At 44.5% G+C, this 25,623-nt stretch overlaps 1 protein-coding gene across 6 annotated transcripts in view; it reads left to right on the forward strand.

Moving 5' to 3' along the window:
• SUSD1 (sushi domain containing 1) overlaps positions 1-25,623 on the forward strand; it is a 147,511-nt gene that overhangs the window by 118,554 nt on the left and 3,334 nt on the right. For 5 of the 6 annotated variants that reach the window (XM_036261798.1, XM_036261801.1, XM_036261797.1 and 2 more), the window contains 3 exons: positions 7,832-7,928; positions 11,061-11,319; positions 15,832-15,871. In XM_036261798.1, the coding sequence (XP_036117691.1) occupies positions 7,832-7,928; positions 11,061-11,319; positions 15,832-15,871 (396 nt within the window). The remainder of the gene's footprint in view (positions 1-7,831; positions 7,929-11,060; positions 11,320-15,831; positions 15,872-25,623) is intronic. The other variant, XM_036261796.1, reaches the window with a different exon arrangement.

Here is a 25,623-nt window from a genome sequence, read left to right on the forward strand (position 1 = left end):
GCTTGGAGGTGCCCAGGCAAAACCAAGTTGTGAACCAAGGCTGGCTGCTTCTAGTGCCAGGCCTGGGGCCACTTAGTGAGAGGTATGGGGCTCACTGAGACCAGGTGCTACTTGTTTGAGAGATTTTAGGAAAATCTGAAGCAAGATCCAAGACAAGACAATCCTATGGTAAAGCCATTAGAAACAGCCTGGGTGGGCCCAAAAGTTGGGTGGGAAGGGCCTCAGGGAATCACCATCACAGGGCAGACAGTGAGAGCCAGGTTGCTGGAGTCACAGATGTGGCGGCCGTCTGCTGCCCTGGGGAAGGGCTCACCAAAGGAACAATGGCCTCCACCAGCATGTCTGTCTAGGAGAAAGCTGCCTCTTCAGCCTTTGCCCCGATGCCAAACAACTCAGTTCTTCCCCATATGTCTCTGGTGCCTTTCAAGCTACCTCCCCAATGCTGGAGCCCAGAAGGAGTGAGTCTGAGTAAGTCTGTGCGTGGGCCCTTTAAGAGGAGCTGCCTGGGGCTCCCGCAGCCTCAGCCTCCCTCAGCCTCAGCCTCCCTCAGCCTCAGTTCCTGCTGGTTTTCCAGCCAGAAGTTATGGGGATTCTCTTCCTGGCACTGGAACCCTGAGCGGGGCACCTGGTGTGGCGGGGACCCCTCAGTCCTCAGGAAGGACCTTCCCAGCCGAGGTGTCCTCCTGATTTTTATCTGCCACATGTGGGTGTGGGACCATCCCGCCTGCCTCCGCCCTCCTACCAGTATCCATGTGGCTGCTGCTTTAATTCCGTAGTTGTAGGATTTCCATTAAGCTCGATTTCTCGCAGTTCTGAATGATGGTTGTTCTGTAGTTTAGTTGTCATTTTGATGTGGTTGTGGGAGGAAGCGATACCACATTTACTTACGCCGCCTTCTTGACCAGAAGTCCACATCATCTTTGTCTAATGACCTATTGAAGAGCACAGAGTAGCAGATTGGATCAAAACACAAAACCACACCATATGCTGCCTTCAGGAGACACATCTCAGCTGGAAGGACAAATATAGGCTCAAAGTGAAAGGGTGGAAAATGATTCTCCAAGCAGATGGCATCCAGAGAAAAGCAGGTGTAACCACACTTGTATCTGACAAAATAGATTTCAAGATTAAAAAGGCAATAAGAGATAAAAATGGACACTTTATAATGATAAAGGCAATAATGCATCAAGAAGACATTATGTATCAATATTTATGTACCCAATTGGGGAGCACAAAAATGTATAGAGCAACTAATAACAGAACTAAAGGGAAAAACTGGCAAAAACACAGTTATAAAGGGGACCTGAAAACTCCATTGACAACTATGGATAGATAATCTAAACAGAAAATCAGTAAGGAAATATTGACCTTAAATGACAGAGTTGACCAAATAGACATAGTCAATATCCACAGAGCCTTTCATCCCAGAATGCCAGATTATACATTCTCCATGCACCCGGAACACTGTGAAGGTTAGACAACATGTTGGGACACAAAACTAGCCTCAACAAATTTAAGAAGATTGAAATCAGACCAAGCATATTCTCTGACCACAGTGCTTTGAAATTGGAAATCAATCAAAAAAAAGAAAAGAAAAGAAAGCCTGAAAAACCACAAATATGTGAAGATTAAATAACATGCTACTAAAGAAGGACTGGATCAAAGAAGAAAAAATGCACATAGAGATAAATGAGAATTGACAATATGACATAGCAAAAGTTTTGGAATATAGCAAAAGCAGTAAGAAGAGGGAAGTTTAGCCCTGGCAGGTTTGGCTCAGCGGTTAGAGCATCGGCCTGCAGACTGGAGAGTCCCGGGTTCGGTTCCCACCAAGGGCACATGCCTCGGTTACAGTTTGTCCCTGGCCCTGGTTGGGGTCGTATGGGTGGCAACTAATCGATGTGTCTCTCACATCAATGTTTCTCTCTTCCTCCCTGTCTCCCTCCCACTCTATCTGAAGACACAGGCAAAAATGTCCTTGGGTGAGGATTAAAAAAAAAAAAGAGGGAAGTTTATGTCATCATCTCAAGAAACAAGAAAAATCTCAAATAAATAACCTAACATTACATTTTATTTTTTTAAAATATGTATTTATTGATTTTTTTAGGGAGAGAGATAGAAACATCAATTTGAGAGAGACATCTATTGGTGGCTTCCCGTGCCCCCAACTGGGGATCGAGCCTACAACTCAGACATGCGCCCTGACCTGGAATTGAACTGGGACCTCTCAGTCCAGAGGACAATGCTCAGTCCACTGAGCCACACCAGCCGGGCCTAACATTACATTTTAAAGAACTAGGGAAAGAAGGCCAATGTAGCCCAAAGTCAGCAGAAGGAAGGAAGTAGCTCCATCTACTTTTGTTGGTGCACCTCCCCTTACCTGCCCACCCCTCTCCTGCTCTGCAGTCCCCCAGGCTCCTCTCTTCCTTCTTCTTCATTATCTGCCCTCACTGCCCAGGTGATCTCTACCAGTCTCATGGCTGTACATATTACCTATATGCTAAGGATTCTCAAATATGTATCCTAATCCTAATCCCTTCTCCGAGTTCCAGACTCATGTACCCACCACTTTTTAAAACGTGTCCTATAGAGCGTCTAATAGACAACCCAACAGAACTTTTGATTTCTCACTTCTTTCCTCATGCTCAGATGAATTTTCTACCCAGACGTCTCTATCTTAGTTATTGGTATTCTTATTCACCAATTGCCCAGGCCTAAGGAGTCATGATTGATTCTGTCCCTCCCACCAATTTCTAATTCGTCAACAAACCCCATTGGCTTGTTTCTGAGATGTGTTCTGAATCCATCCGCTTCTCTTCACTTTTGCCTTCACCACCAGCTACCTAATCCAAGTTAGCAACCTCTTGCTTGGATGTCTCCAGTCGCCTTCTAACGGTCTCCCTGCTTTCGCAGTTGCCTGACACCTCCTCTCTGCCACCCAGTCTTAAACTTCACCAGTCAGAGCCATCTTTTAAAAATGTATATGAGCCCTGCCAGTGTGGCTCAGTGGTTGAGCATCAACCCATGCAACAAGGAGTCACTGGTTTGATTCCCCATCAGGGCACATGCCCAGGTTGTGGGCCCAATCCCCAGTGGGGGACATGCAGGAGGCAGCCAGCCAATGTTCTCTCTCATCAATGTTTCTCTCTCTCTCTCCTTTCCTCTCTCTAAAAAAAATCAATAAGAAAAAATATTAAAAATTATATGAGAACATGTCATTGGACAGCTCAAAACTATCCGATGACTTTCTGTTAGTAGAGAATAGAATCCAAGTCTGCGTACTCTTCCTGGACACTTTCTACACGTGGCTTCTTTACAGAGCAACCATTCAGATCTCGCTAAAATGCTATAACCTTCGAGAGGCTTCCCACCTATCCTTTTATGTGTTTTCAGAAATAGCATTTTTTAAAATGTATTTGTTTATCTTCTCCCTCCTTACTAAAATAGGAGCTCTTAGAGGTGGAGATTTTTGTCTGTGTGTTCTACATTGAATCCCCAACATGTAAGGGCAGTGCTAGCACATAGAGCAACCAAGAAATGTTTTTGTAATGAATGAATACGAAGGCCACCCCAGAAATGGCCAGCAGATAGTATTGGTCTTGAGAAGATGCATGGTTAGTTAAGAAAAGTTTTAGACCCCCTCCCCCGGCAAAGCTTACCACATTTGGGGGCTTGAAAGAAAACTAATGTTTGAGTTGGACATTCCTTCCCATGTAACTTATTAAAATGAATAGCTATGTAGTCTCCTACTTTTTGGTCCTTGCCATGATTGGATGGCTTGCACTGCTAATTCAAATGAGCATTCCATACTTTTCGAGTTGGTGGGAGAGTTTCATCTTGATGAGACACTTATTCCTACCTCATTTCGTAGGTTAAATGTAGCCCTAGTAGCTAAAGCAGTCTGTGTTTCTGTTTATGGACACCAGGGAGCACTATTGAGCTGCTTAAGTTCATTGAAACCACGACAGCATATTTTACCCCTCTTTAAAGAATTTGCAATTTTAAAAAAATGTAAAAACTCAAGTTGTTAAGATCTCATGAAAGGGTGAAAAAAGAACCGTCCCTTTTATAAAAGTGGGAAAAAAAGGGAACCTTATATGTTGACATGAAAATGTATGCCTGGCTGCCTAAGATGTGGCTTTATTTTAGTGAAATCGTGAACTGATTTTTACAAAAACGTTAGGCAAGGAATTTGGGCCTGGAAAATGCAGCAGCTGATTTCTCAGAAGAAAAGTGAACGGATTTTCCTTCTGAGTGTCTTACATTAAGTGAAATCTCACTGACGGGAACAGAATGAAAACAATATACTCCAGTATTGCTGACTTCTGGGGCTATTGAGAACGTTCTAGGAATGTTGAAGGACAGGGGCAAGGGTTGCAGTGAAAACGGAAGAGGGTGCTGGAGAGGGGCAGGGGAGCTGGAACTCTGTTCAGTGGCTTTTAGAAATGTTAGGCAAGGAAGGGGGTTGGCCCTGGACAGTGCAGCAGCTGATTTCCCAGAAGAAAAGTGAATGTAATTTCCCTTCTGAGTGTCTTACATTTAACTAAATCTTGCTCATGGGAACTTCTAGGAACCCAGAACCAGGATTTCTGTGTGGCATAGGAATGGAGGAGGGGCATGGTGCAACTTCATAATTTCATTCAACGAATATTTTTTGATTGGTTATGTACAAAGACATAAGCTAAGTGCTGAAGGAGCTATAGAGATTGTTCCTTCTTCCTGGGAGGTCAAGTCTCATAACTTAATTGACAAGGGAGATGTAGCTAACCTTGTGATACCAGATGACTTATGGTGAAAGCTACCAGTTTTTCTATTGCCATTAATTTCAGTTGATCCTGCTTTGAGTGTCTGGCACGATCTATCTAGGGTGGTGCCAAGGATTAGAAAAGAACCATTGTGGTGTCTTTATTTATGTGTATTAACTTCTTGCATTTACTTAAAGTTTATGTAGTATAAAGTTGGGACTTTGGTTTTGGTGCAAATAAACTTTTCTCCTATTTTTGGTTATTTTAGTTCATTTTGGTGGGTTTTGGGGGAATTTTAACACATTTACACTTAGATCACCTCCTTTCTCTTATACATCTTAATAGTTTGCCTACGTTAATTATGTTAATGTTTTGTTCTACCTATCACAACCCTCAGGTTGTTTACACTTTAATTTTCTTTTCAATATTCTTTTTGACATTTAGACATTTTAAATTTTCACATGATTGAGTCTATTGATTCTTTTCTGGTTTCTGCCTCTGGTCATGCCAAGAAAAGCCTTCCTCACCCTGAAATCATATTAATTATTATTTTCTAATGCTTCTTAATAGTTTCAAACTTAGATCCATTTGTTTGGATGTGTGGTATAAGGCTAAATTTACATGGTAATATTCCCCTTCTCCCCCAAATGATAAGCCAGTTTTCTGTCACCTTTGAGAGGTCTATGCATGTCACACACAATATTTTCACTTATTTATTTAGGTCTATTTATTTATTTTTACTTAAAAAATGTTTTTTCAGTTATTTGGGTCTCTTTTTAGACTGTTGTAGCTTCTTCCATTCCTTTGCCTGTCCTGTGCTTATACCTTATGATTTCAATCATTGTAATTTTATAACATATTTAATATTTTTCGGGTCAAGTTATCTTTCATTGCTTTTCTCCACAGTCTTTAAAGTTTTTTGACATGGCAGCCCCTGTATTTTCCTTTGCTTCTAGGAGGTGAGGGATGTTGTCAACACCTAGGAATGGTAGTGAGGGTCTCCCTTCCGGGTCTTCCCCGCCTTCCATACCCAGGATGAAAGAACTACCTTCTCACACACGATCCATTTCTGGCCTTGGGTCTGATTTGGTTTAAATCAGCCATGAGGCTAACGGCGAGGAGAACAGATCTGCCAAGGACAACAGTTGGGGGGATGGGAAACAGAACCTCTGTAAATATGGCTGGAAAAGAAGGTTATTTCACCTCAAAAATGTGACTAAGAACAAGCCTGATGAAGTAGACTGTTTAAAATCTTAGGCAGGGAAGGCCTTGAGCAGGCAGAGCAGAAAACAGTGCGGAGTCAGGGCACATGCCCAGGTTGTGGGCTCGATCCCCATTGGGGGGCATGCAGGAGGCGGCCAGTCGATGTTCTCTCTCATCGATGTTTCTATCTCTCTCCCGCTCCCTTCCTCTCTCTTTAAAATCAAGAAAGAAAGAGAGAGAGAGAGAAAGAGAAAGGAAGAAAAGAAAGGAAGAAAAGAAAGAAAGGAAAGAAAGAAAGAAAGAAAGAAAGAAAGAAAGAAAGAAAGAAAGAAAGAAAGAAAGAAGGAAAGAAAACAGTGTGGAAACCACACAGTGATGGAATCGACCGGATGGATGGCAGGGGCACAGCTAGAACTGCGGAGCAGGGGCGAGGCGCCTGGCCCAGCCGATGCCCTCCCGCTTGGGCCGCAGGTCCGCCTTCTCCGAGCTGAGTGAGCACTCTTTTCTGCTCTTACCGAGGGCGGTGAGACGGAGTGGTTTTAAAAGGTTACCCAAGAGATTAGAGGAGCTAGAGTTATTAATCTCAGAGAAGAGCAAACAGAGGAATAATTTAAAAGAGTGAACAAGTTAATCTCCCTCTGGGCTGAAAGCAGGAAATGTGTGATAACTACTTAACTTCACTGTGACAACAAAATACCACAGAGGAAAGGGCATGTCAGTGAGGGCAGGAAGGGCTGGGGGCAGAAAGTCTCAAACAGGAAGGGGCACATTCCCCTGGGGCAGGGGGCAGGGGCTTCTCCAACGGCCCCCATCATTCCTGCAGGAACCTAGCGACGGTCTCTCTGGGGAGGGTCAGTATGGACTCTCTTTCTGGATGCCTCTTGGAAACAGGCAGAGACCTTCAGCACATTTGCATGAGGCCTTGATTGTAAGCAGGGGCTGTTCTAAGTGATCTCCTGGGGTCCCTGGCAATGTCGCAGGTTTAATCCATCAATCCGTGTGACCATACTGGACGGCTTTGGAAGAAACCCCAGGCTTGGCACCGTTCAGCGGAAGCGGCAGGGATCTCTCCTCACTCTTCCACGTGGTCTTAGGTGCCTGCATTGCCCGGGGTTCGCTCTGGGCCCTCCTCTGTTCTCAGATGCATTCATACTGCCCCCCTGAGTAACCTTGGCCTCTCCTACTGATGAGCGACTCCATGTCACCACCGCAGCGTTGCTCCTAAGCTCTGGACCTACATTTCTACCCGTGACCTTAGCTAAGAGGCCGAGAGCCTCTCATGTATTTCCTACTGCCTGCTGGACGCTTCACAAGCACTTCAAACTTAGGTCTAGTGGAGAGCTGTTTGTGAACTGCCCCCAGACCTCGAAGAAAGACATCACCACTGACTTAGTTGCCAAAACCCAAACCCAGATTCCTTCCCCTGCCTTATCTTCCACCACACTCTGTTCCATCTCTCCCCCTCGGTCCCCTCTCTCCATTCCCAGTGCCTCAGACCTCGGGCACTTCTCACCTAGGTTTTGGATGACCTACACGTGTGCTCTTTTCCGGCTCATCTTCCAACGAGCTGTCTAAATTGTATTTCTAAAATGTGCATGTGCTAAGAATCTTGAAATGACTTCTCCTTATTTCTAGGACCTGAGACCTGATCTCTACCCACACCGCTCACTTTGTGGCCTGCCTCTGCCCAGCTGGACTCCCGTTCCACCTCACCGAGCGACTGCCGGTCTCTCTCCCCTCCCGCCCCTGCGCCTGTTTCTGGGTCTGAATACGCTCATCCCTCCTTCCATGCAACCTTTCCTTTTGCTGACCCCACAGGACCACTTTCTTCGGGCGTTTGCTCATTCTGATCACACTGCTTTCTTCTTTTTACCATGTTTCAGAGCCCCCCCTTCCGGAAGTAGACTTTGTCACGGTGCAGGGAGGGCCTCTGCCACGCCTGAAACTGAGGAGAGCCAAGGAGCACAACGGACCTGTGAGGTCAGTAGCCGCCCCTCCCCCAGGGCTGCCCGCTCATCCCCATGGAGTGTTTGGGAATTTTTGGGGTGGCAGCACTTGAATAGTTGGGCATGGACTGGACCTTAATTTCAACCGGCACCCTTCCAAACAGAGAGACTTCTAAAGGACCAGAGACGAGCATTTGGGAAATTAAGTCCATATCTTTGATCATTGGACAAGCATTGGTTGGGCGTCTGTGACATGTCATCCTTTGTACTCACATCTCCATGGATATCTGGTAGTGACAGTGAGTCCGGAGCACCATTCCACTTACCAAAACCAGAATATATTTTCCTTTATTATGGATGGCTGGCTTCTGAAAGGGTCATTTGGCTAATTCTTTTAATTCATTCATGTATAGAGTTATGGACAAAATATCACATAGTTAATGACTGCTTCTGGAATCCCAGATAGTTGTAGGACAGAATAATTGACCTCAGTTGGAGCTCTATATTGTGTTCAATTAAGCATTTTATTTACAAAGGTCATGGTAGAATTATGAAGGCAGAATTATTCCTATCTTCAGAAGGGAAGATAGGGGTTTGCCTGGAGAGATGAGCAACTTGCTCACAGGAATAAGTCAAGGAGATGACAGTCACCTTGCCTTCCTTGACCTAACCACAGTCACCTTGCCATCCTTGACCTAACCACAGTCACCTTGCCATCCTTGACCTCGCCCACATTGCCTTATCTTGACCCCATCAGTCCAACGACCCTTCCATGCAGTCAAGGTGGAACTAAACATGAGATAGTCTAAACAAGAACATCGCGATATTCTCTGTGTGTCCATTTATAATGGAAGTTAGGCTTCTTCTGTCTTTCCATTAGTTTAAGTTCAGTAAGTGCTCAAAAGTCTTTCCAGAGATGGCTATTGACTAAATCATTCTGTTTCTCGACTCCTGACAAGCAACTGGAATGCAGTATACTTCTGTTGCTATAAAGAGAACAGAAGTTGTGATATCACTACCTGAGAGAATTTGCGAGAGCAAATGTGATATTTGGGCCAAATCATTACGTAAGGCAAAACGAAAAGCCGAACCACAGTCTACCCTTGTGACTTGCGCAGGCCCGCACCTCCAGAAGAGGAAGTGGCTATCGGTGAGTCATGCAAGGGAGTCATGCATGCGATGAGAAAGAGGAGAAAAGTCCTTCCACAACAGTCATGTTCCAAACAGCCACAACTGCTTCCCTAACGTCACCGGGGTTAATTACCGGCAGGGCAGCGGGGTGGTGCCCGGGCCTGACTGTTGTATCTGAGTTGAGCTGGAGTAGCAGCTTTGCAGTGTGTAGGCAGGCATGTGTCTGCTTCGTGCATGATCTGTAAGGAGCAGGGGCTCTGGGACCCAGGCTTTCTTCCTCAGCTTGGTGATCTTGGGTGGATGATGCGGCCTGTCCCTGGGCTCGCACAATGGTGGTGTTTCCCGTGCTTGTCAGATATCAGAAGTCACCTGGGCTGCTTTATCAGCAAGGCGAATTCTGAGTCAACTCCTGGAGATTTTGATTCAATAGGTCCGGGCTAGGGGCTAGAAATGTGTATCACGGTCAAGCAGCTCAGGTGATTATAGCCGTGCTGTCTGGGGAGACTGCTGTCTGCCATGTGAATAGTGCCTTCGGTGGGCACTGCAGAGTCAGATAGTTCAGGTGAGCTTTGACTTTGCCCTTGAACACCGCCACCTACGTGGACAGAGGAGAGGGACTTGAAGATATGCTTGTGGACAGGAGCTGTGGCAACATTCACTTTCTTCCCTGAGGTCATGAGTCTCCGAGAAATCTTCACGCCCCCAGGAAAGTATGTTGTTACAGGTGTTCCCTTATAGGCCGTGGGTGCTTAGTAAATGTTTGCTGGTGGTGACGGTGACAACTCATTGCCCTCTAGGCTTTCCTTTGTCCCTTTCATAGAAAACCCTTTGCCCGTAAGTGAACCCAGACATTGTGGAAATCAGGGCCCTGGGGACACCTCTGATGTTTGCAATGGAGACTTTCCAATTCCCACACCTGCTGTGGGGGAGGGCTCCCTGTTCCTAACCTAGTGACTCATGGGCCTTCAGCAAGCAGGAGATGGGGCATAAATGAATTGTGCATTTCCTGGTAAAACAGAGTATTGTTGCTTAATGAGTTTTGGAAATGACCCTAATCATATCTGATGCAGTTGCGTGTTTTTTTCTCTTTATTGAAATTTTAACTCAGGAAACATTAGTGGGGATTCAATCACAGTCAAAGACCTGTGTAAGGACTTGCAAAGATATGGAGTAAATCATTCAAATCCCTGCTATCAAGCCTGATCCAGAAAGCAGATGTTCAAACAATTACTGCACCAGAGGCAGGAGATATGTGCTGAGGGGATGGTAAAAAGGAAGGCATGATTCATTCTCAGGGAAACTTTATTCTTAGACTTCCTTTCACTGACAGGTTTTCTATTTGAGGGAGATAAATAAGAAAACACATGACAAAATGACACCTGATTGCTAATGTGTTTCTGTGTCCACAGTTAGGGAATGGTTTCACAATACATGCATGACATTGGGCCATCCTGGCTGTTTCAGGATGTTGTCAGAGTAGATTAACCCATGGTAACCTTGCACTCCTTGCTTCTCATTGATGTCACATGAATTTTGGTATCAGCCTGAGAACTGCAGAGTATGTAAATCACATGAGTTCCGTGTTCGGTTACCATGTGATCTCCTGGAGCCTTTTTGCAGACTTATTACATTAACTCTGTGGGAAATCAGCCTCCATGTGACTGCTAAGCCCTTTCCACAGCTGGGCTTCATTTGCCCACGTGAAAATCACTGATTAGATCAACTTGATGGCTCGTATGCCCAGGGCGGCAATGCATTCAACAACCTCTCTCAGCTAAGGAGGATGGCCTTGGCATTCATGGGCAGACACCCAGCGTCACCTGGGAACAACACCGTGGGTTAGGACGGGAGTTCCTTGACTGTTGGAGCTGTCAGACTAAATCCCGCGTGGGCGAGGACTTCCCTTTTTGTCCAGTGTTGTGTCTCCAGCACTCAGAAAAGTGCTTCTGTCATTGCAAGTGCTCAATAAATATGAATTAATGAATGAGTGAATCCCCAGGCAAGAGTCTGATAGACCTTTTCTTTTTCCTTCTAGTTCTTACCAGGTGCTCGTGGTTCCCCTGGCCCGCCAAAGCACGTTCTCGTGTGATTCTGAAGGGGCTGCCTCCTTCTTTAGCAATGCTTCCGAGGCTGATGGATACGTGGCTGCAGAACTGCTGGCCAGAGATGTTCCCGATGACGCCGTGGAGATAACTGTTGGAGACAGGCTGTATTACGGGAAATATTATAATGCACCCTTGAAAACAGGGAAGGATTATTGCATTATATTACGAATCACAAGTGAATGGAATAAGGTATATCTCTTTAAAAGCTCTTATGAACGCTCTATTTTCTTCTTCACATGAAATTTGAAAGTCTGAGTATTTGTTTTTCCAGTACTTGAGATGGACACTGCACGTAATAACCGTAAGAATGTGTTGAGCACTTTGCCTTGATAAAGGACGGGCAGGTGTGGAGGGTGATAGTCTGAACTTCCTGGGGGACCTGATCGGATCTGCGTTTGGGTTGACCTGGTTGGAGAGGAATTTCTAGATCTCTGTGACTTCCCTGTACTCCTGCCAGGCTGCCGCCTCCCTCGTTCTCCCGGAAGCAGGAGGGAGGGGCAGATTAAGCTCAGTCCTGCCCCACTTTTCATCACTTCTGTGGCTATTGCATAGGCCCCACTCTCCTCTCCCCTGGCCTTCGAAAGGCTATGCTCTTCCATGAGACATAGATCTGAATGTTCATTACATAATAAAGAAATATAATTCGCTGCACAAGCAGAATTGCAAGAGCTGGACCAGTCAGTCAGGGATGGAAGATCTTCTGGATAAACATTGTGATGATTGCCTAGGAGAATTCTATAAGTCTCATGTAAATTTACAGGGATTGGGCATTGAAACTGGAAAGATTATATTAATGTTAATAGAAACATCTCTTGACTGATGGATTTGAGCCATTTTGAGTATAAGGTTCATCACATATTTAAAACTGAAATACTCGATTAAATTCTGTATAGGACACAAGTGTGCCATTATCATGTTTGATATAAAATCAATGGTTACTTTTAAGACTATGTCCAAGTAGCAAAGAGGTTTGGTGATAATAATGTAGGAATTAAGAATTAGAAGGTTAAAGCCCAGAATATATTGCCCTGAACTTGTTTAAAAGGTGTTTCCTAAAAAGTGTTTAGGACTTAGACAAGGCCTTCTTGCAGGAAAACTACCTGGGATCCTGATTTGGCATTTCTAGCCACAGACATAGCACTGGCAATACATTCTGAGTACAATTAAGAGGGCGTCAGAGATCAGCTGTTCCAGCTTGAGACTTTGGTCTGAAAGAGTGTATTAGTCAGATTGGGCTGCCATTACACAGTGCCATAGACCGGGTGGTTTAAACAACAGGTTCCGCACAGTTCTGGAGACTGGGAAGTCTAAGGTAAGGTGCAGGCCAGTCTGGTTCCCTGGGGAGGGCCCTCTCCTGGCTTGCTGACAGCTGCCTTCTCGCCGTGCCCTCATATGATGGAGGGGGAGTGAGCTCTGGCCAGGCTTCCTCACCTTAGGGGGATGCCAATCCTGGCCCCCACCCTCATGCCCTCATCCAAACTTAGTTACCTCTCAAAGGCCCTACTCCCAAATATTATCCCATTGGGGTTAGGACTCAACAGATGAATTTTGGGGGACAAACATCCAGTCTATGTCAGAGGGAATAAAGTGGGAGGCTGTGATAAAAATTCTATTTACAGGAAACTTTCCTGTGATGTCATTGTTATCTCTTTTTCATATAGCTGAATAGAACATGTGCCTGTTCTTCTGGATGCTAAAGGAGATGAAGGGGCTTTGAAAAACATATGTGGACTTGCATATTTGGATTGCAGTTACTTCCCCCATGGGTTACAAATCTATTGGTACTAGAGTCATATTAAAATCAGTAGTGGTTTATTTTTTTTTCTTTTCTAAACAGCTTTACTGAGATAAAATTCACATACCATCTAATTTACCCATTTAAAGTGTGCAATTCTATGTACACTATGTATTTTAGTGTATTCACAGGTTGTGCAATAATCACCACTAATTCCAGAGCATTAGTGATTTATCTTTAATATTTATTTTAAATTGTGGTAAAATAAAATTTACCACCTTAATTTTTAAGTGTGCAGTTTAGTAGCATTAAGTACAATTAAACTGCCATGCAGTCAGTCCCCAGAACTGTCTTCATCTTGCACAAATGAACTCTAGAGCCATTAAACAACTCTCCCCTTCCCCCTGCATGCCATCACCTCCACCTGGCAATTACCCTTCTATTGTAATTGCCTCATCTAAATGGAATCCTATAGTATTTGTCTTTTTGTGATTGTCATATTTTACTTACAATAACATCCTCAAGGTTCATCCATGTTGTCCTATGTGTCAGAATGTCCTTCCTTCTTAAGGCTGAATAATCATATACCACACATTTTGTTTATTCATTCATCTGTGGATGGTCACTTGGGTTGCTTTCATTTTTTGGCTATTACGAATAATGCTGCTGTGAACGTGGATGTACAAATATTTCTTTGAGTCCCTGCTCTCAAAATATTTTGGTATGTACCCAGAAGTGGAATTGTTGCATCAGATTTCACTTTTATTATTTTTGAAGAACTGCCATGCTATTTTCCGCAGCAGCTGCATCATTTTACAGACCCACCGAGAGCTGACAAGGCTTTCATTCTCCCCACATCCTCTCCAACACTTGCTGCTTTCTGTTTTGATAATGGCCACTCTAATGGATGCGAGGTGGCTGCTGCTTTGTGGTTTTGGTTTGCATTTCCTTAATGATTAGTGACGTTCAGCATCTTTTCTTCTGCTTTTGACAATTTGTATATTTTCTTTGGAAAAATGGTTACTTAAGTCCTTTACCCATTTTTTTTTTATTTTTATCCTCACGCAATGACATTTTTGCATTTACCTTCAGATAGAGCAGGAGGGAAAGAGAGAGGAAGAGAGCGAGAGAGAAAACATCAATGTGAGAGAGACACATCAAGTGGTTGCCACCCACACGACCCCAACTGGGGCAGGGACAAACTGCAACCGAGGTACATGCCCTTAGCGGAACCGAACCCGGGACTCTCTGATCTGCGGGCCAACGCTCCAACTGCTGAGCCAAACCAGCCAGGGCAATTTTTTAATCGAGTTACTATTTCTTCATTGTTGAATTTCTCTTTGTATATTCTAGATATTAATCCCTTACGAGATATATGATTTATCAATATTTTCCTTCCATTCTGTAGGTTGGATTTTTACTCTGTTGATAGTGTCCTTTGATGCACAGAAATTCTTAATTTTGATGAAGTGCAGTGTGTTTGTTTTTTCTTTTGTTGCCCGTGCCTTTGGTGTCATTTCTAAGAAATCACTACCAAATCCAATTTCATGAAGCTTTTTCTCTGTTTTCTTCTGGTGAACCACAATGTTTTAATTCTATACCTTTGTAAGTAAAATTTGCAATCAGGAAGTGTGAGTTTTCCAATTCTTTCCCCCCACTCTGTATATCTGTCCCAATAAACAGTATTTTCATGCTCCCAGTTGCTAAGTCAGAAATCTGGGGATAGTTCTTGTCTTATCCCTTTTTCTTATCTTCTTGTCCAGTCCATCACCAAATTATGTCAATTCTATCACATTAATGCTGTTTAAAATTCTTTCCTTTTGTCATTAGCATTGTCAAGCTTTTGACATCTCATGTCTCAGTTATCAATTTTCTAACTCATCTTTCTGTCTCTAATTCTGCCTATCTTCTTTCTCCATAGTACTGCCAGGATGAGTTTTATAAAATGCAAATCTCATCAAGGTACTTCATTTTAATGAGCTTCCTTCTTCACCTGACCCTGCCAATGTCTCTCTTTTGATACACTCAGTTCCCTAGTAACGGCCTTACTCTTTGTGGTCTTTTTTTTCTTCTCCACTGTCTTGAAATATGTCATTCACTGGTTACTCTTGCATATTATCTTTCAGTAGGTGGACTTGATGCCCTTAGCATCAGGCAAAATTTAGTCACATTCAAAACCTTGTGGCCATTTTAAGCTTTTCCAAGAATTTTTCAGTGTAAATATATATATATAATCATTTTAAAAAAATAGAGTAAAAACCTGAATGCCCAAGGTTGACACTTGAGAGAAAATCTCCATGAAGTTGGGGGGATCTTTCTCTCATCCCTGCTATTCAGTTTCCTCTGGGGAATATTTTGCTGAGTTTCATCACAAACAGTAATCTCAGCATCCCTAAGAGACAAATGTGCATGCAATAACAGAGGGGAGAAGAAAAGGTATTTCCTTACCATGGGTTTGTGGGTCTCTTCTACCATGGATGAGCTTTCTTCATACATATTCTTTTTGCTTCCTTCCCGGTTCTTGGCTACAGTTTGGGTAAACGTGGTGGCCAGATAAGTATCATCTAGACAGGGGAAGTGTTATTATACGCCAGGAGTTCTCACAGCCTTGCCTGTCACATGCATCACAATGTCTCGCTGAGCCTGGATGTGACCTCAGAATCTCTTCAGCATCATTCACTAGGCAGCCGGTGCCAGTTGCTCAGAGCTGGCAAGGAGACTGACACGTATCGCCGTTGCCGTTGTTTGCCCGTAGCGTGTGCTTTCTGAGATCTGTGAAAACGATAGAAGTGATCCCTGGGGTCCCTTGCCAGTCCCCTGGATACCTGGTGGTCCTATGGCTGAGCTAGGTGAGACTGTTGCAGTCCAAATTAAGAGCTACAACCCTGAAACGTGGAGAGCTAACGTCTACTAAGCTGACAGCATGTGCCACCTAGTTAAACGTGTCGCTGTGTTTTCCTTTATAGGTGAGAAGGTGCTCCTGTGCAGTTTGGGCTCAGGTGAAAGGTAAAGCCATTTTCTACCTAAGAATGCTGTCCTCGTTTCTATGTCCCATCTGCAGCATCAAGTGTATGTTAATGACATTACTTTGAAAGTTGTCCCAGGTGACAGAAACCCATCTTATATTAGCTTAAGCAAAAAACTGAAAAGGAATGGGGGGTGGGGTGGGAGCTGGAAGCTTATGGAATTCCAACAAGGCCAGCATCCTCAGGACCCCAGGAACTGGGGCTTGGGACCTCACACCATGAGCGGGATTCTCCCTTTCTGTCTCTGGTCTCTGCTCTAAGTGTGAGTTGGCCTCGTGTTCTTTGACGATAAGCCGTGGTGGGGAGGGATGGGCACCGGCTGCCCCAGCAACTGCAGCAGGAACAGGAAGTTTCTCAATTCAGGCCAAGTTTTTCTCCCGGGGCATGTGACTATCTGTTGGATGGATCACTGTTAATAGCAGATGGGGTACTATGACCACCCTGCCTTGGGTTTGGGGTTTACTCGTATGGCCAGTTGGGGGCACGTCAGTGTGATGGACAACCCCATTGGGGTTGCATTCAGAGAAGGACATGATCCCCTCGGGAAAGAGGCACAGGAAACATGTTGGCATACCAAACAAAGAGCTGCAGCAGTCACTGCTTTCAGCCATGTGGCTGCTTAGCCTATACATGCATGTGCACATACGCTAGTAGGAAGGACACCCTCCATTAAGAAGATGGAACGATCCTCCGTACAACCAGAAATGGAATCCCAGAGAAAGAGAACTTCAAGGTGGGCCTGTTATTACCTCCAGCTCCAAGACCAAGCTTCCCAGGCATGGTCCTTTCCTCGCCATCAAATCCAGATGTGCTCCTCATGATCCGCTGAGCAATCTGTGACTAAATGGCAAATTCAGCCATTCTCAGGCCACAGTGTATAATATGGAAGGGAAACCAATACATACTTGCACTTAGAAAGGAGGAAAATACAAAGTACTGTGCACTCATGCTGGGGAGGAAAAGCAAGGATCCCCTGTCCTGGCTGCAAAAGGGGTCACTTGATTGGCCAGTTGGGCTGCCTCGTCTTTTCCTGGGTCTGCCTGGTGGGAGAGTAGTCTTGTCCATTTCCTCCAGAGCCAGACCTAAGAGATGAGCCAGGAGGAGCTCTACCAAGTGCTGCCCAGTTTAAACCTGCCTCCGGCGCACAGCTATCCAGGGTGGGTGGGTGAGGGGACTTGCCTTAGGGATTGAGGAATGACAGGTCATTGTTTGCCAGACTGGGAATTCCTTGGCAGTACATTTCTTCCCAGCCAGCCAGTGGATTTAAGTCCCAGAATTCCATTAGTCTGTAACTAATACCAAACATCTTGTCAAGTTTATGACCTTTGAATCTGGACCTTTTCCTGGCGGTTTCTGAGTCTTAACAACATCCTGAGGAATTCTACCCTTTGCCTGCAGGATTAGCTGAGCCCCTTACATCTTGCCCCTTCCTTCAGAGCAGCATAAAACAGTGGGCAGGTTGGCAAGGAAGAGCTGCTACAACCTTGCCTCCAGGAGGATTCCGGTGGATGGCACTTTAAATTTGCTTTATTGATTTTAGAGAGAGAGGGAGAGGAGGGAGAGAGAAACGTAGATGAGAGAGAACATTGATTGGCAGCGTCCTGCACGCCTCCCCTCCCCCCCCACCGGTGATCAGGCCCACAATCTGGGCATGTGCCGTGACCAGAAATCGAACCAGTGACCTCCTGGTGCATGGGTTGATGCTCATCCACTGAGCCACACCGGTAGGGCCAGTGGATGGCACTTTAAAGTGGGGGATTTGTTGCCCTGTCAGTAGAGGGTACTTAGCAGGAAATGTTTGAACGGGACTGGGGGAATGAAGATTTGTCTGCTTAACCCCTAACCTTACTTCCCCTCTTTTTATCTCTACTCATACTGACTTCAAGGGTACAGGACTTAGTTTTTCAGTTGGGAAGGTGGAGAACATGACCGCCAGCCATCTTGGATTACAGATGGCCAGACATTGAGGGCTTCTCTCTCTTATTTCCAGCTTTCCTGAGATAGAACAGGTACATAATGGGCATGACATTGTATACTTTTTTTGTTTTTTTTATCCTCACCTGAGGACATTTTTTGTTCAGATAGAGGGGGAGGGAGAAAGAGGAAGAGAGATAGAGAGATACATCCACATGAAAGGGACACATCGAGTGGCTGCCTCCTGCACGACCCAACCAGGGCCGGGGACAAACTGCAACCGAGGTACGTGCCCTTAGCGGGAACTGAACCCAGGTCTCTCTGGACCACAGGCTGACGCTCTAACCACTGAGCCAAACCGGTCAGGGAAACGTATACTTTTTTAATTAAAAACATTTTCTTAAAATCCTCACCCGAGGACATTTTTCCATTTATTTTTCAGAGAGAGTGGGAGGGGGAAAGGGAGAGAGAGAGAGACATCGGTGTGTGAGAGACACATCAATTGGCTGCTTCCTGCACGACCCCAACCAAGGCCGGGGTTTGAACTGCAACTGAGGTACATGCCCATGACCAGAACTGAACCCATGAGTCTTTGGTCCTCAGGCCGATACTCTAACTGCTGAGCCAGACTGGCCAGGGTGACATTGTATAATTTTAAGGTGTGTAATATGACCATTTTATATACATGGCTATTGTGAAATGATTACCCCAATAAGGTTACTTGTCTCCATCATCTCACAAAATGACCATATATATATATACATGTGAGTGTGTGTGTGTGTGTGTGTGTGTGTGTGTGAGGGGGAGAGAGAGAGGACATTTTAGATAGACTCTCCTAGCAACTTCCAGTTTATAAAACAGTATTGTTGACTACAGTCACCAAGCTGTGCAGTAGATCCCCAGAACTTGCTCATCTTATAACTGAAAGTTTGTACCCTTACATCAACATCTCCCCATTTCCCCCACCCCCTGGCAACTACCGTTCTATTCTCTGTTTTGATGAGTTCCGCTTCGTTTGATTCTACATATACGGGAGATGATAAAGTATGTGTCCTTCTTTGTCTGACTTATTTCATTCAGCATAATAAGTGAGGACCCTCTTCACAGAGATGTGTGCTGTGTGCTTCCGTGTGCAGATAGGCTAGCTCCCTCCCTTGGAGTGTAACGGAGGCCACAAGAAGCACCCGCCCATTCCAACCCTGGGAACTTCTGCCTGTCCATTCCCTGAAACTCGGAGGGTAGGAATGGAGTGGCCACAAGGAAAAGAGGTGCCCCCCCCCCCCCGCCCCGCGCCGAAGAATGGAGATGGGCAGGTATCCTGGCCAGACACAGAAATGATAGCTTCCAGATTCTACTGCTTTCAGCAATTGTGTGGTGTCATTGGCAAACACTCAAACTGGATAGAAGAAATGGCCAAAGAGCTGGCTGCATTCTACTGTGATTAAGTTAAACAGGAAGGATTTTGCTTTGGAAATATCTGAGTGGCGTTTGGCAGGGCCTTTACCTCACTCTCATATTAAGAAACAACACTGAGAGTGAGTTGGAACCTTTGAATTAGAACTACTGGAAAGCTCTGGAGGTAATAGAACACCCATGGTTATGCTGAAATTCTGAAGGGAATTCTAGCATGTGTTTTTCTATGTACATAACCTGTGATGTGCTCTAACCTCATCTCTTCTGTGAAAAGAAGAAATTGTTCCATTTCACTCATGCCAAGCAAAAGCCCCATCCTTGCCTTTGCCCAGTCATGAATTATGATGTTTACCTATTGCGAACATCAAAAAGATTGCAAAAGGTAAACATCACACCTAAAAGAGTTTTGTGATGGTTACCAGGGAACCAGCAGTTGGTTTGATGGGAAACGCGAAGGCCTGGGCTTCCTTGCCCAAGGTCTGCTAGTAATCAGCCGAGCATCTTTGACATGATGTTTAACTTGGCTGGTTCTCAGTGGCCTCTTTCTGAGATCTCCAAGATCCCTTCCAGCCACCAAGTGCCATGAGTCTGATTTCTTGAGTCACAAAGTGGGATCATTTGAAATATGTGAAATGACAATAAATTGCAATTAGGGAACATTTTTCAGTTGTAGGCAGAAGCCTCTAAGCCAGTGACTTCTCTTTCTTCCCGCACTGTGCACGTTGGGCAGGCCTCTCTGATTTTCATTTCTGTGTTCACTTCCTAGTGGGGATGACTGGCAAAGCCTCCTGTCTCCTCTCCCATCACAAGTGTTCAGGATTTCCCTTTCACTCCAGCCTGCATGCCACCACCGGACTCGTGTTTCTAGACTGCAGCATCGATTTTATTATTTACCCTGACACTTTCCCATGGTTCTCCATTACTTTTTAATCTTGTTTCCAAGGCCTCGGTGTGACACCAACTCACCTTTCTAATTGCATCTCTCATTCTTCTCCACGCATAGACCAGCTACTTGCTAAATATGGCCCCTGCCTTCTCTCCTTAATGTCTTTGCTCATACGATTACTTGCTTACTTCCACCTGGATTGCCCTGAGCCCTTCCAGTAACCTCTACTTATTACAGTCCCACCTGTCTTTCAAGATTAAAATCAAGTGCCAGCTCCTTCTTGAAGCTTTTTTTTTTTTCCTTTATTGATTTTAGAGAGAAAGGAAGGGAGAGGGAGAGAGAGATAGAAACATCAATGAGAGGAACATCGATTGGCCACCTCCTGCATGCTGCCCACTGGGGATTGGGGCCACAACCTGGCATGTGCCCTGATCAGGGATCGAACTGGCAACCTTTTGGTGCATGGGTCAATGTTCAACCACTGAGCCACACTGGCCAGGCTTCTGAAGCTTTTTTTATTTGCTCAACTAGACAAGATGTCTATCTCTTCCTCTCTCTAGCCATTCTGTCATACTTTAGAGCGAGTACACTTGTCTTCTGTAACTAGATTTCCTACTCTGGAGGGAGGGCAGGGCCTGGCACACATTAGGTGCTTAATCAGAATTTATGGAATTGGGCTGAATGATTACCAGGGAACCAGAAGTACAGTTTGATGAAAAAAATGAAGCATAATAGAGACATAACTTATCAAGTGAAATAATCCAGAGAAGATTCACATCAAGATATAAGCCTAGAGTGTATGTATTTGTACATGTGTGCTATGCCTATGCATTCTCTCTCTCTCTCTCTCTCTCTCTCTCATTTAAAACCTTCATAACTGTGGTGGGCAGAGTTGAAAGATGGCCTTACAAATTCCTGGCCCCTTGTACACCCACTTCTCTCATTTATCTAAAGGCTATTGTAGGTGTTGCTGTGAAAAAAATTGAAGTTGTAATTAAGGTCCCAAATAGGGAGATTGTCCAGATGGACCTGTCCTAATCCCATAAGACTTTTAAGTGGGGCTAGAGGTCAGAGACAGGGGAAACTGGAGATTCAAAAGGATAGGTCGATTTGACATAAGGATTTCTCCTGCTGGCTTTGAAGAGAGAGGGGACCACGTGGCAGGAAGGTGGGTGGCCTGTAGAAGCTGAGCAGCTGCTGGCTGGCAGCTAAAGAGAATATGGGGATCTCAGTCCTACAACTGCAAAGAACTGAATTTAGGCCATAATCTGAATGAGCTTGGAAGCAGATTCTGCCCCAGACCCTCCACAGGGAAGTGCAGCCCATCTGACATCTTGATTTCCGCCCTGTAAGACCTGAGCAGAGGATCTGGTCACAATGTGCCTGAACTTCTGACCCACAGAACTGTGAGCTAATACTTGGGTGCTAGTTGCTACGTTTATGGTACTTTGTGAAGCTGCAATAGAAGATGAATTCAATGATGTTGCTGATTCATCAGGCTTATCTTAAAAGAAATTTTTTTTCTTTATTGATTTTAGAGAGAGAGTAAGTGAGAGGGAGAGAGAGACAGAAATATCGATGAGAGAGAACATCAACTGGCCATCTCCTGCACAACCCCCACCAGGGCTGGGCCCACAACCTGGGCATGTGCCCTGACCGGGAACTGAACCGGCAACCTCTTGGTGCATGGGTCATTGCTCAATAACTGAGCCACACCGGCCGGGCTACTTATCTTTATTTTATTTATTTTTTTAATTCCTCACCTGACGATATTTTCCCACTTATTATCAGCTAGAGTGGGAGGAAGGGAGAGAGAGACAGAGAAAAACATCAATGTGATAGAGCCACATCGACTGGTTGCCTCTTGCATGACCGGACTGGGGATGAACCACAACAGAGGTACATGCTCTTGACCAGAGTCAAACCTGCGACTCATTGGTCTGCAGGCCGACGTTCTGACTGTTGAGCCAAACTGGCCAGGGCTGGGCTACTTATTCTTATTTTTATTTTATTTTATTTTAATTATTTTTATTAATTCATTTTTGTTATAGATGTTTCTCCTTTTTCCCCCATTGACACCCTCCTCCCCATCTCCCCACCCCCTTCCCCAGCTTTGTTGTCTATGTTCATTGGTTATGTGTACATGCATTTAAGTTCTGTGGTTTATCTCTTCCCTCCAACCCCTCCTCTTCTGAGGTATGTCAGTCTGTACCCTACCTCTATGTCTCTGGGTCAATTTTGTTCATCAGTTTGTTTAATTCATTATATTCCACAAATAAGTGAGATCATGTGATATTTGTCTTTCTTTGCTTGGCTTGTTTTGCTTAGCATAATACTTTCCAGGTCCCTCCATGTCGTCTCAAAGGATAAGAGATCTTTCTTTCTTTTTTTTTTAATCCTCATCCGAGGACATTTTTCCATTTTTTGTACAGACAGAGTGGGAGGGAGAGAGAGGAAGAGAGAGAGAGAGAGGGAAACATCGATGTGAAAGGGACACATCGAGTGGCTGCCACCCGCACGACCAACCAGGGCCGGGGACAAACTGCAACCGAAGTACGTGCCCTTAGCGGGAACCGAACCCGGTCTCTCGGGACCGCAGGCGGACGCTCTAACCGCTGAGCCAAACTGGCCAGGGCGAGATCTTTCTTTCTTATAGCTGCATAGTACTTCATTGTGTATATGTACCACAGCTTTTTTATCCATTCATCTACTGATGGACACTTGGGTTGTTTCCAGATCTTAGCTATTGTAAATAGTGCTGCTATGAACATAGGGGTCCATATATTCTTTCTGATTGGTGTTTCAGGCTTCCTAGGGTATATTCCTAGAAGTGGGATCACTGGGTCAAATGGCAGTTCAATTTTTAACTTTTTGAGGTACAGGCTACTTATCTTTAAATTAGTTTTCTACTTTGACCTCCTTTGCCATCTACTCTGTGGGCAATACAAGTGAGAATAGCAAGAGAAATCTTACACACTAAAGAGAAGTCACAGTGCTAATTATGTGTAGCTTTTGGAGAACAGAATTTTTACTTTCAGGAAATGATAGTTCATGAAAAACCATCCACAGCCATAGGAAATTCTCAAGCTATCATAAAGTCTGAGAGTAGGAATAGGGCCTTTCTCATCCTCCTCCTTCTTCTCCTTTTTTTGTTAATCCTCACCAGAGGATATTTTTTCATTGATTTTTTTTTAGATAGAATGGAAGGGAGGGAGGGAGAGAGAGAAACATCAATGTGAGAGAGACACATTGATTGGTTGCCCCCTGCATGACCTTGACCTGGGCCAGGGATCAAACCTGCAACCCAGGTGCATGCCCTTGACTAGGAATTGAACCCACAACTCTTTGGTCTACAGGCCGATGCTTTTAACCACTGAGCCAAACCAGCAAAGTGGAATAGGGCCTTTCTAACTGGCTCTTCAGCATCTGTGATATTTCCGTTCATGAAAGGGTTAAAGGTAAGCCCAGAGAAGTCCTATCATTCCTCCTAAGCACTGTACCTCTTCAGGGAGCCATCTTGAGGAGAATGGTGGAGTTTAAGCCTAATGGATTTACTTTCTCCAAGAATGAGTCACTGAGAATCTGGGATATAACACGTGATCGAGTCACGTGGGTTTCTAAAAGAATATTCTGCAAGCGCTTGAGGGGAGAAAAGCATGATTTCATGGCATGAGACCATGGAAGGGAGGATGGCAAACTGTAAGAAATGTAATTCAAACTGACTAGTTTTAAGTTTTCTCAGTAAGGATTTAATAGGGGAGTCCCTAAAGAGGTCCATGTGGCTACATCATGAGTGCTCTTGATTGGACTGGCTCAGATTTTCACGGAGTATGAAGACCAAGTAAATAAAGAGACATATAATCAAGAACTGTTCTATCAGCAAGAATCATGCCCGAAGCCAAAACCCAAGTCATGTTACACTGAATAAATAAAGGTGATTTTCCAATACTTTCATCTGTAGCAAGGAATAGTTGGGTCCTGTTTGTGGATGGTCAAGAGAAGGTTAGGTTCCTCAGTTCCTCCTTTGCTTCTGTCCTGTTGGCTTTTGAGGGGATATTTAAAAACGAGAAGAGCTAACTGCTCTACATAAGTTCAAGTCTTCTGACCTGGATGGAGCACATTCCAGCAGGTTTATACAATTTGCAAATGAAATGGATAAACCACTGCAAGTGACCTTTGAGAAATCTCGATGAAGAAGAGAAAAGCAAGAAGGCTGGAGATGAACAAAGAACACGGAACTTTGTACAATGGAGATAGATTTTGCAAAGTATGGATGATGATGACTTGAAGTCAGGCCAGGCAAGATCTTCAAGAGAGGACTCTGTGTCTCCCCGGTAGAAGCAGCAGCAGTTCCCGGCAGTCGGCGTGGGAGCTGTGGGCAGAGTAGGTCAGATCGCTCTCCTTTGCCTTGTACAGAGTCACTGATTGGTCAGGAAAATATAAGGACATACTAGATTCTGACTTCAGCCAACACTTAACAATGCCCTGTGTACAAGGTGGGGACATGAGAACTGTGTGTAACCTTAGAAACTGGAGGGATGCCTGTGCAAAGGTTGCTTATTAATGAGTTGATGTCAAATCCAGGGACATGTAGGACATGGGTCACTGTCTAGTCATCTTCAGTTCAACATTTTCTTCAATCAAGGATTTAAAATATGTGGAGGATGAAACTAGAGAGGAAACAATGTAGAGAAAACATTGGTAGCCAAAGTTGAGAGGAATGCTGGTAGGTTGGATGAAACCAGCAGTGTAGTAAAATAAAGTACCAGTTTCTCGGCACCATCTCCAATGCTGTATTTTCTCTTCAAAGAAAAACAACCCGCCCTGGCCGGTTTGGCTCAGTGGTTAGAGCGTCGGCCTGCGGTCCAGAGAGACCCGGGTTCGGTTCCCGCTAAGGGCACGTACCTCGGTTGCAGTTTGTCCCCGGCCCTGGTTGGGTCGTGCAGGTGGCAACCACTCGATATGTCCCTTTCACATCGATGTTTCTCTCTCTCTCTCCCTCCCATTCTATCTGGACAAAAAATGGAAAAATGTCTGCAGGTGAGGATAAAAAAAAAAGAGAGAGAGAGTGAGAAAGAAAAACAACCCTAGTGAACTTAGTACATCTCAGTGTTTTAATTTGCATTTTATTCTAGGAGAGCAGTTGATCAAAGTTTCATCAGTCATTTATATTCATGTTTTATGTGTGAGTTACCTTTTCATGGAATTTGTTCATTTTACTTTTAGGTGTTTGTGTTTTCCTTATTAATCTATAACACTCCCTGTGTGTTAACCCCTTGCTGTTTAATTATTCTAAATATTTTACCCAGTGTCCTATTTTCCATTTAAGCTTGCTTATGGTAGTTTTGGTATACATAATCACGTGCTTTTGAATATGGTCAGATCTCTCATTCTCTTATTGTTAGGTTTCTGCATTAATAAATATGCTTAGAAAATTCTTGCCTTCTTTAACATTAGATAAATAATCACTTACATTTTGTTCTAATTCTTTTAGGTTTCAATTTAAAGTCTTTAATCCA

This window comes from Molossus molossus, unplaced genomic scaffold, assembly GCF_014108415.1.
Source record: "Molossus molossus isolate mMolMol1 unplaced genomic scaffold, mMolMol1.p scaffold_m16_p_14, whole genome shotgun sequence".
Taxonomy (NCBI): domain Eukaryota; kingdom Metazoa; phylum Chordata; class Mammalia; order Chiroptera; family Molossidae; genus Molossus; species Molossus molossus.